General features: G+C 37.1%; 1 protein-coding gene and 2 long non-coding RNA genes across 3 annotated transcripts; 2 read left to right on the top strand and 1 right to left on the bottom strand.

Annotated features, from left to right (window-relative positions):
* Window positions 1-754: 754 nt before the first annotated feature.
* On the top strand, window positions 755-2,128 carry LOC147477317 (uncharacterized). Its single transcript, XM_086585970.1, has one exon. It carries the CDS (start codon window positions 755-757, stop codon window positions 2,126-2,128), a length of 1,374 nt encoding a protein of 457 aa, XP_086442096.1.
* Window positions 2,129-5,630: 3,502 nt separating this feature from the next.
* On the bottom strand, window positions 5,631-9,140 carry LOC147477316 (uncharacterized). Its single transcript, XR_015209511.1, has 3 exons — window positions 8,834-9,140; window positions 5,845-6,200; window positions 5,631-5,723 (listed from the first exon to the last, which is right to left on the bottom strand). It is a non-coding gene; the product is annotated as an uncharacterized LOC147477316 (long non-coding RNA).
* A 2,407-nt stretch (window positions 9,141-11,547) lies between these two features.
* Window positions 11,548-12,148, top strand: LOC147477315 (uncharacterized). Its single transcript, XR_015207493.1, has 3 exons — window positions 11,548-11,687; window positions 11,803-11,920; window positions 12,011-12,148. It is a non-coding gene; the product is annotated as an uncharacterized LOC147477315 (long non-coding RNA).
* The last annotated feature ends 4,483 nt before the right edge of the window (window positions 12,149-16,631 follow it).

Below are 16,631 nucleotides of genomic sequence, written 5' to 3'. Positions count from 1 at the left end.
CTACCGGGGCAATCGCCTCATTGAGGATGTTTTGCCTGATGATAGGAACTCCCGCACAATGTTAACAAATTTTTTACTCAATAACACTGGCGAAGCTGCTCGACATTATCTCTATCGTGAAATCCCTGGACGTTATGTATGGAATAAGTCGGGTAAGCATTGGCAAGACAGAATTGGACAAAATCGTGTCATTGGAAGGCTTTTTACTGTTTCACCTCTAGAGGGTGAGAGATACTACTTGAGGGTGCTACTTAATCATATTAGAGGGCCAACGTCATTTGAGCACCTGCAAACTATTGGATCTACTGTACACCACACATTTAAAGAAGCTGCTGAGGAATTGGGCTTGCTTGAAAGGGATAACGATGTTCGCAGGTGTTTGCTTGAGGCATCGATGATACAAATGCCATCTTCTTTGCGGAAACTGTTTGTTACTATCCTGGTCTATTGTAATCCCGCCGGTGTGCGTGCTTTGTGGGATAAATTTCATGGGTATATGTCAGAATACTATGCCTTTTCCAATTCAAACATGATCTATGTAAGGGATCATTTGTTGTCCGAACTTAGAGTGTTATTAGACCAACATGGTAAACAAATTTCAGCCTACGTTTTGCCTGCAATCACTGATGAACACGTTCACCTTCATGAAACTTCCAATTTAATTAGAGAAGAACTGAATATTCCCGTTACTTCATAAGACCTTTCAGCTATAGGCAACCTTAATGATGATCAAAGAAATGCTTTTGATCAGATTATGGGATCAATTCAGCGAAAAGAAGGTGGTGTATATTTTGTAGACGACCCAGGAGGTACAGGTAAAACATACATATATAAAGCCATTCTAGCAAAAATCCGTTGTGAAGGAAAAATTGCGATTGCAACAGCGACATCGGGAATTGCTGCTATAATGATGCCTAGAGGCCGTACAGCCCATTCAAGATTCAAGGTACCGATCCCAATTACATCCGTGTCCACATGCAAAATAAGCAAGGCTGACAGGGGAAACGGCTTGGCATCTTTGTTACAACAAGCGAGCATACTGATATGGGACGAGGCTACGATGACACATCGTCATGCTTTTAAGGCACTGGACAGAACTTTAAGAGACATCACAAACAATGATCAGCCTTTTGGGGGAAAAGTTTTCGTTATGGGTGGAGATTTCCGCCAAGTGCTTCCTGTGATTCCCCGTGGTACGAGGGCACAGACTATTGATGCATGTATTACAAACTCCCCACTTTGGGAGGTTGTATATGTTATACATTTAAAGGAAAACATGCGGGCGAGAAAAGATCCGACTTTTGCAAAGTTACTGATGCGCATAGGCGATGGCATTGAACCATTTATTGACGAGGACATGATTGTGCTTCCTCAAGATATTGTTGTACCGTGGGACAATGAGACCTCACATGGGAATCTTATAAATGATATCTTCCCAAGCTTACATGAAAATGCTAGTGACCTTGACTACATGATTGATAGGGCAATAATAACTCCCAGAAATGAAACTGTCGACTTATTGAATGATGAAATAATTGATCAGTTTCTAGGTGAAGAAGTCACATACTACTCTTTCAATTCGGTTGAAAATGATTCACGTGGTTTGTACCCGAATGAGTACTTAAATTCTCTATGTCCCAGTGGTCTACCTCCTCACAAATTGAAACTTAAATTGGGAGCTCCTGTTATACTAACCAGAAATTTAGATCCTAAAAATGGCCTCTGCAATGGAACAAGGTTGATATGTAGAGGATTCGACGCACATGTCATTGATACAGAGATTGTTACTGGGAATTCCATTGGTGCTAGAGTTTTCCTTCCCCACATCCCACTTCAGCCTTCTCTGGATGCAAGGTTACCTTTCACGCTCATTAGGAAACAATTTCCTATCAAGCTGAGCTTTGCTCTCACAATTAACAAATCGCAAGGTCAAACCATTCCAAATGTTGGAGTGTATTTGCCGGATCATGTTTTCTCCCATGGCCAGCTCTATGTTGCTTTATCAAGAGGAATATCGCAATCTTCTACCAAAGTTTTAGTCAAGAAAGGAACAATATGGGGTCGCTCTGAAACTTACACTAGAAATGTTGTCTACAATGATGTCCTCCATTATTGCAATGTACAATAGCCATTGGGTATGTATTGTTCTTCTCCGAATTTGTTAATTATTTGTATCATGCTTATTCTGCCATATGATTCTAACTACATTTTGATCAAGACGTGAATTTGCAAAGAAAAGCCAACACGATGTTCTCCGCTCAACAAAAAATAGCAAAGGATCGGAGTTGAATGTTGCGATCTGCATGACTAAACAAGGTCAAACTATCGATTATGAAACTTGGATGTCTATTGGAATTATGTGCTTATAATTTAAATTATGTCCAGAACTCAATCACGCCACGTTAGAAATTACATTTTGAATGGTAATAGTCATTGCTGACCAATGTAGTGGTCTGTTCATATCTTATCCAAACAAACTAGAAAAGGGCGCGCCCTAGCTCATGCTGCCCATAGTTATAGATAAAGGTTGATGTTGGAGAGGGAGTGTTCAAGGAGCGTACTTAGTGTATTAGCTTGTGACGGGGATAGTGGTGGTGAGGAGTCAAACTGACATAAGGGACAGAGGAGCCCAATGGTCTGAGAAGCTAAAGATGTCCTTTACACCATTCCTGTATAGTGATGATGTTGTTGACGATGTAAAAGCACTCTTGAAGAGGTATAGATCGGGATGGTCGCTACAGCCACTCAAGGGGTAAATCTTTGGGTTATACTTGGCATGGAAAGAAGAACCCGTTGTCCGGGTTTCAAAGACGGAAGCCTGTGGTCATCTTGTTTAGAGAAACTGTTCGTTACTCAGACCAGAGTAAATTTAGGTCCTTCGTCGAAAATCTGTCCCTTAGAATAGATCCTCCAATTACCATGGACGTAGTTTCCTAGAAGTGTACTATTTAATCTCTAAAAGGAAGGTCTTTATGGCATTTTACTTCCTTTACTGAATAACTATAATAGTAAGACTACGAAAGGAAACTGTAGAATACAGAAATTATCCGTTTTCTTATGTTTCGTCACTTGCAAATTCACTGGGATTATGAATTTATGATATATCCTTGCAGCATGAGTCATCAAAAGTTTTTAAATACGTGGGATAGAATGAAAGAATTAATCCTACGATGAGTGTTTTACATGAAAGTCCCCATGAGAGCACGTTCACTAATATAAATATACTTTACTACAGTGTGCAGGAAAGGAGAATTTCTATCTAACAACACAGTACACCTGACATCTTGCAACACTTAAGACCCTGTTTAGCTTATCCATTGATCTCTTCAATCCCTGGCTGAAGAATTCGTGTCATATTTACTCTCTCTTTGACTCGGAGCAGGAAGAGAACCTTTGAGTTTGAAGTCCCCACTTTGTTGCTATTGTAGTTGGTTCTTTTCTGGCCGCATTCTTCTTCATTGCTTCTTCTTTGTTGTTATTCTTTATTCTTTGTTGGATGGCGTGACTGTTGAGAGTTAATCAAGAGCTGTTGAAATTGGTGTGCGGCTAAGAGGGTGTGCATTGCCTGATTGTTGGGATAGAATTGCTGGTTAGGTCCCTCAGAACCAAAATTCATCATGGACCCAGCACCAACAATATTTTGCCCCGTCACCAACTTCAGACGTTGTACTTCGTCTCTGACTTCGCCATTTAGGGCTATCAAGAAAGCAGAATTCAATAACATTTTGTGACAAATGTTATTTCAATAAGTAGTCACGAAGTTGAGATTAGACGGAACTATCAAACGTGTTATAGTAATATATTATATAGCATGGCCTCTAACATAAAGAGCAAGATAAGCTCCGCAAGTGAACTGCTTTACACCAAGGCTACACTAAATCTTTTTAGTGTAAGGTTTGAACATTGAACACAGAACCTCATACGAATTCCTTCTTCTTTTTTTTTTTTTTTTTCCTTTTAGGGCGATGGAGACTATTGATTATTTTTCTGAGAGGAATCCAACAATGTCAGGTAGTGAAGAACCTCTATATTTCATTAGACGACAAACAAGTGAACTTTCTTCAGAAATAGAGCTAGCTGAGGTTGGAAGTACGCTAATAACAGTACCTTCTTAATGAAATTAATGTATACAAATCTAGAATCTTTCCATCATAAGGTTGGCCTAGATCCTTGTAAGATCATGCATTCCTATCTAGAGGATAAAGTTAATCATTTACGAGTTTGGGGCCTTGACAACTGCAAGCTTCCATAAGATCCTATACTCGATGCCCATATCATAGATGTGCCAGTACACTGTTTCTTTGGGTCGATTGTGTATTATGATACTACCTAATAGCTACACCTGGAGGAAACACTCCGTCCATCACCTAACGAATGATCACATTCACATTTGCAGACCGTCAAAACCAGTATTACAGAGAACTACCATTCGAAATCAATAACTATTGGAATTATACTTGACTAGATTCTCCACATCTTGAAGTACGTTTACTTAACACAAAGCTGGGCAATTAAAGAAGTTAGAATAAGGGTCTGTTTGTTAAATTTTAACTAATGGAAAGGAAAGGAATAATGAGAGTGGTCCACTATGGAAAGGAAAGGAATGGAATGGAATGGAAACAGTTTTAAAATTGTGTCTGTTTGGTAAACTGTGGAAAGGAAAGTAAAACTGGGGAAATGAATAATCCTGTTTGTTATAAAAAAAAACTGTGGAAAGGAAAAGAAAGTTGGAAACAGACATCATATTACCTAACGATTTTCTTTAAACTCATAGTTCATGAAAAAAAATTGGCATGACCTATCCTATTTTAGGCACATATATCATACATGACACCTGTAAAAAGAAATTCAGCATATAGAATAAAAAAAAGAGACATAAACTACCCTATTTTATCAACACTCGGAGAGTATAAACAAGCTTTCCTACACCTGCAAACAACACACGTGCATAATATTATCCATAAAACTACCACAACCATGTACCTCATAGTGCATTTAGAAAATAACAACAAAGAACTAGGTTTAAATCCTCAAAACATCCACAACACTTAAAATAAACATCAAAAAGTGCATCTAAAACCCCAAGAGAAGACTTAAGAACCCATCAAGTCAATTTTCAGCAAGCTTCTTCAATAACCAAGTAGCACGCATGTCGGTATCCATCTTGAGAAAAAACATCTTCAGGTTTTCAGCACCATCCTTTGAAAACAACTCCATAGCCGCAATCTTTTGGGGAACATCTAACCCTTCAATTTCATAAATGGCAGAACAAATCTGGTCCCAAATGAGGGCTAAAGCATTGTTCTTGCTAGCCTCAACTGCAGTCCTCTCACACAAAGAATCTGCCACATTCCCATAACAAGCTTCATGCCTTCAATAACATCATCCTCCCCACCTTCTGTGCTTTTCCGCTTCTTCTTCTGAGGTAATTTGGTTGGACGGGCAGGCTGATTTGATGTTTGGGAAGTAGCAGTGTGAGAGCCTCCTCCCTTATCATTAGTTGTCAGAAAGCTATCCACATCAATATGCATGCCTTCATTGAGCAAAGTATCAGTATAATATTGTGATGACATATCCATCTCATTTGTTGCTGTAGCGTCCTTATCCACTGTAAGACCAGTTTTTTGTACGTTACCACAAGCAATATTGTCTCCAAGCACTTCGACCCACTCCAACAACCTACATATTGACTTACCTTTATAGGTCTTCCTTTTTGGGTTTGCCTGCCGACATAAAAAATATTTACATAGCATATTAATCATATTCACAAAAGCAAAAGATACTTTGTAACATATTTTGATAACTACAATAACTAACAAAACTTGTTCGTATAAATATACTTACCTTGATTGCATCTGCCCAGACTGAAGCATCACTTTCTATCATCATTGTATCCGGATTCCAACCGAAACCACTAGCAGAGAATGATCGCAAATCTTTGAATGATTTAACTGTAGTCCTCTTTGTCTTGATTCTATTTTCAACGTTATCAATATCGATAACAAAACCCAGTTTATCTTTCATTGCCTTCGTAACAGCGAAGAATGTGATTTCTTTCTTCCAACCACCAGTTCCTCTTAAACCTTTAGCAAGATGTTCCAAGAAAACATCTAACATGACATCATCCATAGCTTGAGTCCAAACTAATCTCCCTTTTTGATCGCGTACCGGTGTTTGAGGTGTTTCTTGTGTTGCCATCCCTGTTATTATATGATCATAACACATTCATTTCTACAATACATGTTATTAAAAAACTAAATACTACATAGAAATTGAATTTAAAAGATTCATAAATCAACCCATAGCAATTAACTGTTGCATAAATATCAAATACATAAATAACTAAAATAATATAATAGACAAATACATGTCAATCACTCTCTTTGCCTACGAAACATATGACGTTCGACCCACATCCTCTCTGTAAGGTTGGTCCTGAACAACTTCCACTCATCAATTGGCCTTAGTGCACTATAATCATGACCTTGGTTGTTCATATCTCTAGGTTCATCCACATTATTCGGTTCATCCCATCCACCAAGATCGCTAGGATCAAATCAACTTGTATATCCACATTGTAAAAAGGGGTTATCCTCAAATAAGCAAACCGTTGCTTCAAAAGTCCAAAAGTGCACTCTACTACATTACGCAGTGAAGAATGTCTAAAGTTAAATAACTCTTTCTCGTTCTGTGCCGCCATTTCTCTAATTTCAGATAAATGATACCTTGTTGCTCGGTACGGAAATAAGAAACCTGGGGCAAGTGGGAAACCTGCATCACCTAAGTAATATTTACCAGGTGGAACAAACAACCTCTCCCTTGGATGGTTTAGAGCAGCTCTCAATATCCGACTATCATGGACAGTACCCTCCCATCCGGCCAATACATATGATATTTTCATATCAAATGTACAAGCCATTAGAACGTTATGCGCTAAATTTCCCTTCCGGTTATGATAGCGTGGTTGGTCTTCTATAGGTACCATTGCCAGGATAAAAGTTCCATCGATTGCACCAACGCAATCCTACATAAAACAAGGGAGGGAAAACTAATTAAAAACTAATAACGTTGTACTTTAAGAGAAATGCTAGTTGGGTTTAAAGGCAAGTATTAACAACTCGATGTACCTTAAAATATCTCATGGCCCAAGGTTTCGGATCACCTCCTGTTGCTGGGGAGTTTGTTTGACCTGCCTGTCTTATGAATTCCCTCCCAAGCCTCAATACGGCTCGCAAAACTTTATAAAAATGTCTGTGGATTGTTTCTTGTGACCTTATCAAAGTCCAAGCAGCAGGCGCCACACGTGTATCGTGGCCTAAAATATAAAGAAACATTGCCACTTGTTCTTTCACAGGAACCCACCTACTAGCAGTCAAACCTCTTTCTTGAAGTCGTTCACATAGATTATTAAAGCATACTCTATTCAATCGGAGCATTTATGACAATTATTATCATTCTCTGAATACAGCCTCTCAAGGGCTAGGTGTCTCTCGTAGTCCTGATTTCTACGTGGCACCCTATCAATAGGCCTATTCTCAAGAATGTGTAACACTACAAAATATGCAGCAATTACACACAAGTATGCAGCTATTTTGCAATCATCCATGTTCCTACGACATAATCAAAACATACAATTTCATACAATATATATCAGAAGGTTCTTGAATTAGTATCAGAAGTTTCATACAACATACAATTTTGCAGTAGTACTATAGAATGGAATAAAATGTTCTCAATATATGTTTATCAGTATTTGCTTTGATTGAATTTCCACCGCATCAAATTACCAATGATTCAAAGGCATGAACTAAGCTAAAATTACATAATTTTGGATCACATAGCACATATGAGTCCATTTTTATTGACTAAATCATGGCTTTGACAGAGTACAACGGTATAAAACAATTTCAAACTCGTGAAATTGGAGAATTGGGCTATTCCTCCACCTACAAGTATCAGAAACTCTAGGCGAGAAACAGAACAACAAACACGACTTCCAAACTACCCATATTATGAACAACAACCCACGCAATATCAACAAGATTCAAGAACCACCATTACCTACAAACACAAAATCAATTACCACCAATTTTCCCCCTAAGCTTAACACCAAGAACTTTTTCCATTTTATAGCACTTCTAGCGAAAGAAGAAGAGGAATATCATACATACCCCTATACATAAATAAGGGTGTGCAGTTAAGTCCCACTTAATCACAATGTGTCCTTTGTACGATCTTATGATGAACAACCTAATTTGGGTAAGTCTGGGTATGATGCTTTGCATATTGCTACTTTGCAAGGGCACCATGGTGAGTGATTTTTTTTTTTTTTTTTTTGTGAGTTAACTGTTTTTTTGTATCGAAGTTCTGGGCCTAATTCAGCAAACCAAATTTTAAACTACTAATATTTTTTTGTTCAAAGATATTTGGTATGTTTGGGTTGGAAAACTTTGATCAAGTTGGCGTTGGTCCAAATGTAGCAAAGAAGACATGGTTTTGATATACTAAAGTATGCAATTTTGAATGTTTATAATATTTTTTGTTTGGTTTATAATGTTTATAATGTAGCAGCAGCACATGGGATTCACCGTATAGTTTGGTTTTCATTGTTTGGTTTATTGTGAAGCACGATATTTCAGCTTGACCACCTGACCTAAAAACTTAATAGTGAGAGTGAAAGCGAGCAGTTTGTAAAGTATTTGCAGGTTGTATTAAGTACTAAACTCACAACTACCCCTCTTTTAAATCGTCTCCACATATTTCGTATTCAACACGATAGAAGAATTTCGCTATCAAAAAAAAAAAAAAAAACCCGGAAAATAGAGGTAGTTACCTGAAATTGGAGATGAGGAGAAGTGATAAAGTGATGAAGACAAATGAAGAAGATGAAGAAGGGGGCGGCTCCTTTTTCTCTGGTTCTCTTTGGGTTCTTTTTTTTTGGGGTTTTTTTTTTGTTTCCTTTCCATAAAATTTTTAGGTCTATAGCGCGGACACAAAACCATTTCCGTTTCCCCAGTTTTGTTTCTGCACGGACAACAAGTTTTCCTTTCCATGGGCAAACAAACAGCTACAAAACTATGGAAAAGGTGGACCACACCTCTTTTCCTTTCCTTTCCCTGGTCTTTCCTTCAGAACAAACAGGCCCTAAATCTACCATCTTGCAAGTGGACCTGATGCTCCATGGTGTATAAACGCAATTTCAATTCGCTGTTTTCTACAGTCAGTCCATTTGTATCTCTCTGTCCATGAGAAGCACATATTAAAAGAATGAGTCAAAGGCATCTTCCCATTAGTCAACTAAGCTACTTACAATCTCAAAATAGATAAAAGATAATTTAAAGAAACAATTGACCAACTGCCTATAAATAACCGTTTATAAACTTTCACCCAATAAATGCAATGATTTTTTATCCCTTTTAGCATTCAATATATATATATATATATATATATATATATATATATATATCGTAATAGCAAGCAAAAACCTCAATTCAACGATTGGGTTTTCCCTTTGGCCATTGCTCTGACTTAAACGTCCACTACACCACTTTACAACTTCCGGTCCCCCATTAATGTATACGTTGAATATCACAACCATCTGCAACCACATAAAAGCATTTAGCCCTCTTTTCATTTGTTCAAGATCCTTCTTCACCAAGCCTTTCTTTACTTTTTTATATATATGTTGTGCTGGAGAGGTTGTGAGTATATTGATCAATTAAAATCAAATATTTGCTGAGCCTAGGTGATTAGTTAGTTGGAATTCCATATTATTGTTTTCCCTGTCAGGCAGAAATTTATGTAAAGTCCCTATTAGACGATGCTATGATATTTGCTTATAATATTTCATTGCTCTTCTTTGAAGTTGTTCACTTAACATTTCGTCCTAATCTTTTACATACATTCGGTATTGTTGTTTTATAGGAAAACCTCAAATGGCAACAGAAGAATTCCAACCCCTTTCTAAGCTTCGTTCAGGCACAAGCAAATTGAAAATAATGGTTCGTGTGACAAGGATGTGGGAGTCGATCCACTGGAACAACAACAATGAGGTCCTAAGTAGAGACTTACTACTATTGGATGCAAAGGTAATCAACATTGTCTATTGTGCAATCATTCATAATTTATCACTCATTTTTTTCCTTATTACTAGGGAACCCACATGCATGCTAAATTGGAATCAAAGTATTTTAAAGAATTTGACAAATTGGCCAAAGGAGATGTGTTGAAAGAGGGTAATATCTACATCATAGAAAGCTTTGATGTGGTGTTAGCAAAGGCCTATCTCCCCGTGGTGCATCCCTTTGTAATCCAATTCAAACCACAAACATTGATACAGTCCGTAGATGAAGAAGGTATTGAAATCGAAAGGTACAAGTTCAATTTCATTGAGTATAACACCGTTCCAGATAAAGCGAAATAGAGAACTCTTCTATTAGGTTATAACTCACGACCTTGTGCTTAAGTATTCCCTCTCTGTTTTACTTCCCAGTGCCGTCTTTTAAAATGATTAAAAGATTTAACCTTCTATTTGTTTATACATTTAGATGTGATTGGTGTGCTTAAGAAAGTCGGAAGCACAAAACAGAAGTCTGGATCAGCTCTGCAGGAGATAGTACTCATGGATACGAAGTGCGTGTGACCTTTTTGATATCAAATTAAACAAACTAACATGTTGTTGTAGCCTAATCCAAATTTATACAACCTTCAGACGTGCCAAAGTGACCATTACTTTATGGGGTGACCTGGTCAAATCAATTCTGGAGGACATCATAACACAACATAACGTGATCATTATAGCAACTTCGCTGGCTGCAAGGGATTACCAAGGTACTAATACATTTAAAGTTTTACAATTTAAATTGCCATTGAAATTTAATTAATCTGAATTTTATGCCTCATCTGAAATTTTATTCTCAAAGGATGGACTTTAAATATAGTTTTTTTTGTAGACAAAATAACACTTTCATCTGTTAGTGGAACAAAGATCTATGCCAACCTAGATATCGATGATGTCGTCAGTTTTAGCTATTTATAAATCATATTTGCATTCATTCTTCCCGATCGCAACTATAAAAAAATGTATAAAAAAAATGTTAAAATATCGGCCAAAAGTGTGCAACCACATAAGTGTTAAATTGTGCATTAAAATGTAAAATTATGCAACCATGTAGGTGTTACAAATTAACGTAAACTACATTCATTTATACTATCAAGTAGTACTTTGATTTCCTCCCCTTTAGTTGGTTTGTGCTTTTGGTGTGCAACCATTCATTGACTAATTTGATCTATACACATAGTCAGCCCTACATTTGCTTTTTATTGTTGCCTACTAGCATTGAAGTTGCAAACATATGAGTCGAGCCGGAGGGCCCTGCTGAAAATCTTTCTGAAGAAGCCATGCTTAGAGACGAGAGTAACCATTAATGAATTGAAGGAAATGGGAAAAGATCAGTTATATAAGGTGCATGGTGATTTTTTCTCGCCTACGTTAATATATATACCTTTTACTTAAAATATACTTGAATCTTTCTTATGTAAGGATCAAGTTATACCTGCAGTGCCATCATAGACAAGGTGTACAGTACTAATTGGTTCTACAATTGTTGCAAACGTTGTTTTAAAACAATTGCTCAAATTGAACCCAATACGCGTTGTCCAAAATGTAAGGTTGATACCGAAAAAAGGTTAGTAAAATAAATCATTTTTGTTGTTCTTTTTAATTTTTTTAAAATGAATAAAAAAAATTGGAAATGTCTATGTACCTACTTCTTGCCTATACACATTCTAATATGCAAACAGGTATAAGCTTCGCTTTGCTGTTAATGATTTCTCGGATATTACCATTTTTGTTGCTTTCAACAAGCATGCTGAAAACTTGGTTAAGAAGCCAGTAGAAGAATTAGATATAATCCACAAGGCAAGCTAATTCAAATATTCAAAACTTACGTTTCTTACAATAATTAACATCATTTGCTTATATTATCCTTTCTTGATATCCAAAAAAAAGGACGCAGGCCCCAAAGCGCTTCAAAATGAACTTGGGAAACTTGAAGGCAGATCTTACACTTTTCAAGTTCAGATCACCGAGTTCAGTTCAAAGGATGGTTTTGAATCGTTCACCATTGAGAAAGTTTACCCTGAGCAAGCAAACATCAGCAGTCAATTGGTTGATAAGGTAGTCTTATGCGTGTTTTATTGTTCAGAATACAAGCAGCGCTATTTTACTACAACCATGTATAACATTTTAATCAAACGTAGGAATGCCAAAGTGCATGTCTTGAGTCGGTGATGATATTGTTGGAGAAGGGGATTCAACCAGCGCAATCGAACCCGGTATACAACCATTGAAAAGAATTAGAAAAACATAGTTCAAGGTAAATCTCAACACTCTTGAATGTTATAATTTAAATATTAATCCATTTTGTATGTGCATAAATAGTATACGTACAAATTAAATCAAGGGTGCTATGTGACAACGTTTTTATCCTTTCTTCCTTGCAGGAGACATCCATGAATGCAACGTGAATACACTGTCTTATCAAATCTACTTCTTTTAATGTTTTTCTTAACAAGAAACCCTAGACTATTGTTTGACCAGTGTTATTCTTTGTGTTTTTTCACTGGCACCTATGTGTTTAACTTTTTCGTTCGACATTGTCTATTTCGTTTCATGGTTTGTCCCTTCCTACTCTTACTTATATTTAATTTTCATAATGGTTAAATGTTAATTGTATGGTTACCTTCTTTTCACTTTTCCCCCCTTTTTTACAAGTCATGTTGCATGTGCGGCAATTTCCCCCTTGGTTTTTCCCTTTTGTCAAAACCAAACATATATACACTAATTCTGATGATTGGGCCAATCATACCATTCCAGTGAAGATGAAGTTATGTGTGGCACAAATGGAATCTTTCATGCATTTTCCTAATGAAGGTACATTTAATTTAGCTTTTCGGCTCGGCATGTGATCATCATTTTTTTAATTTGGTTATGATGTTAGTTTTCCCCAATGAAATTTGCATGTGTTCGTTTAAATCCTAGTCATTCTTCAAGGTCAGGATAAGCCACTGGAAATCAAACCTGGGGCTCTCTCTAGCTGCCGTTGGTGAGCTAAACTCAATGGTGTTTGACTTTCGTTCTGTTTTGCCCACTCTGCCGGCTTATTTAATTAACCTACTACTTCACCCAGACGTTGTATGTAACTACATCTTTGTTCTCAATGGCTTGTAGATTCTGGGACCAGATGATGCAGAACGGATTTACGCTTGATAGAGCAGTTTCTGAGACACTGGTTAATGCCTTCAAAGCGAAGTATGTTGCCAATGTTATAAGAGGTAAGACAACAGAATTTGAATAATAAGTTACTTCATTTTAGTTGCCTGGTGTGCTGTGCTTGCATATTGGTTTTATTCAAAGGCATTTTAGTGAGAAAAAAAAACTTTATGACCTCCCTTTATACTAAAGCCACTATTATGAATTATTTTTTTCCTACTTAAGGAATAGGTCGAAAGGGTTGATTCCTTTTACTATCTTTTGAACTCCTATTGACTGTAGAGAGATTGGGCAAGGCCGGACAGAGTGATATTGCTTTGAGATAATATAATCTTTTTTTGTGCCTTGCGGCCATTCTTGGCAGAGGACATTCCAGGTTTTAGTTTTGGACTTATCAATTGTGCAACCAAATATTTTTTCAAATTGCGCTGCCATCCTTAGACAAAGCTCGATGTGGGTGTGCCAGGGCTGCCTCCGTTGAGTCGGTTGTGGTCTAGGCACCCCACTTACGGTGGAAACATAGCTTATTGCGGGGTAAATGTTTGTGTCTTATCAATACGAGTTTTGGGCAGCGTTCCATTTAATGAAACTCCCATAACTTAGAAAACTCAGATATATATGTGAGATTATGATGTGGAATTTGGACAGTGTTCTGTTACATCAGTTGCTTTCATTATTTCTTTCTCCATGTTGGTAAGGTCCCCTTCTAAGGGTGTGACCGCGTAGCTTACTAAAAGATGTTGCTGAAAAATTGAGGTTGAATTCTGAGAATCCTGTTGCCGATGGTGAGAGAATCGTGGCTAAGGTGATTCGAGACGGCACAATTGATGCTACAATAGATCATGCAAATGGGTGGATGGTATCAAAGGAAACTGGAGATGTATACTATACAAATGAGCCTCAGTTTGCATTCAGCTCGAGGATTGCCTTCTGCCTCAACATGCACATGAGGTCGTGCATGCCCTGAGGTTCCCGCCCAAACAACCAAAAGAAGGAAAAGGAAAGTGCTGAGAAGAGGCGAGAGATACAACAACAGGAACAGAAAATTGCCAAGCACATTGCCGAGGAGGATGATGACGATTTTTAGTTGGGCTTCGCCTTTGCCATCACCTTAATGTTTCCTTTAGCCATTTAATTTGTACCACCTTAATTTGTGGTTAGGATGCACTATTTCCTGGAATTAATTACTATGGTGGAATTACCCTTTTGCTGTTTTTATGTTAGTCTAATATTGTAAATGTATTATTTAGGACTACGCACTAAACATTTTGTGAGGTTTCAACTTGATCTGCTAAAATTTGTCAAATTGGTTGTGTTTCATTCCTCTCCTTCCTCTGCTTCTTTTGGTTGGGAATGTTTTTATGGATACACTTTTGAGGTTCTGCATTATTGGTGGTCATACATCAGGGATGGCACATGGCTAACACAACGTCATATTCTCCACAACATTTATGTAAACCATTTTTCGTTAACAATTACAACGGTATTGCCCAACACTTGGCTAGGAATAGGGTTGTAGGAATTTAAACGGGAAACCTTTTGAAAATTGACAATTTCTGGTGGTACTGAGTCCCAAAACTTTGAGATTTTGACGTCCAGTAGGACCATGACACTGTAAGCACTAGAATAGGTATTGTACAAGCAAGGAGCAAAGATTTCTCAATATGAGGTGCAACAATTATTGGATACTGTCAGTCCAATAACATAGTGAGAAATATCGACAGTTGAGCCTTTTTGTACTCAAGCTTTTAGATTATTCTTTTATCATTTCTCTTTAATTTTAAACCCAGTCAATCAATCTTCAAAACAGGTGGACGCATATGGCAATGGCACCATAGGCTATGATGAGTTCATCACAGCGGCAATGCATATAAACAAAACGGAAGGACAAGAACGTCTCTATACTGCATTCCAATTCCAATGCTTTGATCAAGATCATTGTGGGCACGCCGTATTAGAACAATTATTTTAGTCTCGTAACATAATTATAACAAAAAATCCCGAACACTCCTTCGCTACAAAAAAAATGTTGAAACTCCAAAATCATGTTAGGTCGTTTAGGAGGCCATGATTTTCTTATTGGTTGTGGAACATTATGCAAAGTGCCAAACAATATTGACACCAAATAATAACTTAACATAAGAGTTTCACTTATGGCTTTAGCACTCATTTGTTTAGCATGTACTCTCTGGAGGAATTTGAAAGTAATTGTGTTGCCAATGGTTGCAAAATGTTACTTATGTAGCTAACATGATTGTATCAGATGTGGGCGAGATGGTCTTCAGTTGACACTAGTGATACATGTTTTGCATTGATATACAAGAGTCAGTGTCATTAAATTACTTAATTTGATGGTTACTTGAGACGTACAATGCCTATACATGAGTTTCTCACAAAATCTTAAATGACTTTAGTTAACAGACGTGCAGCGGACAAATGATGCAGCGCATCCTTTGAGTCCAGCCATGCATTGCCCCTTTTGAAGTTATCAACTGATAGTTAAAGGAACCATACACCATTTACACCAAACCAATGTGTCCAAAGTTTCAGGATCGTTTCCTTTTAAATGTCTAACACAAGATTGATCAAAACTTAGGACTTCACTCCGATCAAGTTACCACCATTCGTACTCCTGTTAATTAAATCACCTAATTTTGTCCTGTTTGATTGTAATCAACTTTGCAACTGTGCTTAATATTTTACCCAAACAATCAAATTTACTTATTAAATATGATTTACTAATGCCATCGTTTTGGGCAATGCCAATTATGTTTTTATCTGGTCCAAAACATATGATTCTAAATAAACCATTTGACTTAAAAACAAATATTATTAAATCCCCACTCCTTAAAACATGGTTCCAATTTTGGGCCTTTAATTAGGCCTTAACATTAGGGACCAACCTATCTAACGCCTTCCTTTCAATTCCTTTCAAATGCTTCGTCTCCCATGATATTTACTTCAATTCAGGCAAACCATTTTAAAAATGGAAACCCTCTTAAGCAATTGTTATTACTCCCTCTACATAATTCCTCACTCATCATAATTCCCCACCCAACATTAATAGCCGATCAATGCATATGGTTGTTCATTTTTTTTCTCTTTTGCGTTGGTTTTACTCCTATAAATACCATCTATTTTATTCCATTTCCTACACATTTACTCTCCTTGCTTCTTCATCCTCTCAATCTCCAAGTAGGCAAACAAAGTACGTGTGTTATGTTTTTGTATTATGCTCTCCATTGGAATTTTTCTATTTACTTTGTAATAAGTTAACTTCGACTAACTAATTCTCTTGCCTTCTTTGGAGATTCCGTTACAGGTTATGGCGTACAACAATTTTCCTATTTCATTCAAG

The sequence above is a fragment of the Coptis chinensis genome, chromosome 9 (genome assembly GCF_015680905.1).
Source record: "Coptis chinensis isolate HL-2020 chromosome 9, ASM1568090v1, whole genome shotgun sequence".
Lineage (NCBI taxonomy): Eukaryota > Viridiplantae > Streptophyta > Magnoliopsida > Ranunculales > Ranunculaceae > Coptis > Coptis chinensis.
Note: the sequence above shows the minus strand (reverse complement) of the source record. Positions and strands in the feature narration are given on the sequence as shown.

Coding starts and splice junctions, on each gene's coding strand:
- LOC147477317 (XM_086585970.1), top strand. CDS start 755: ATGGGATCAATTCAGCGAAAAGAAGGTGGTGTATATTTTGTAGACGAC.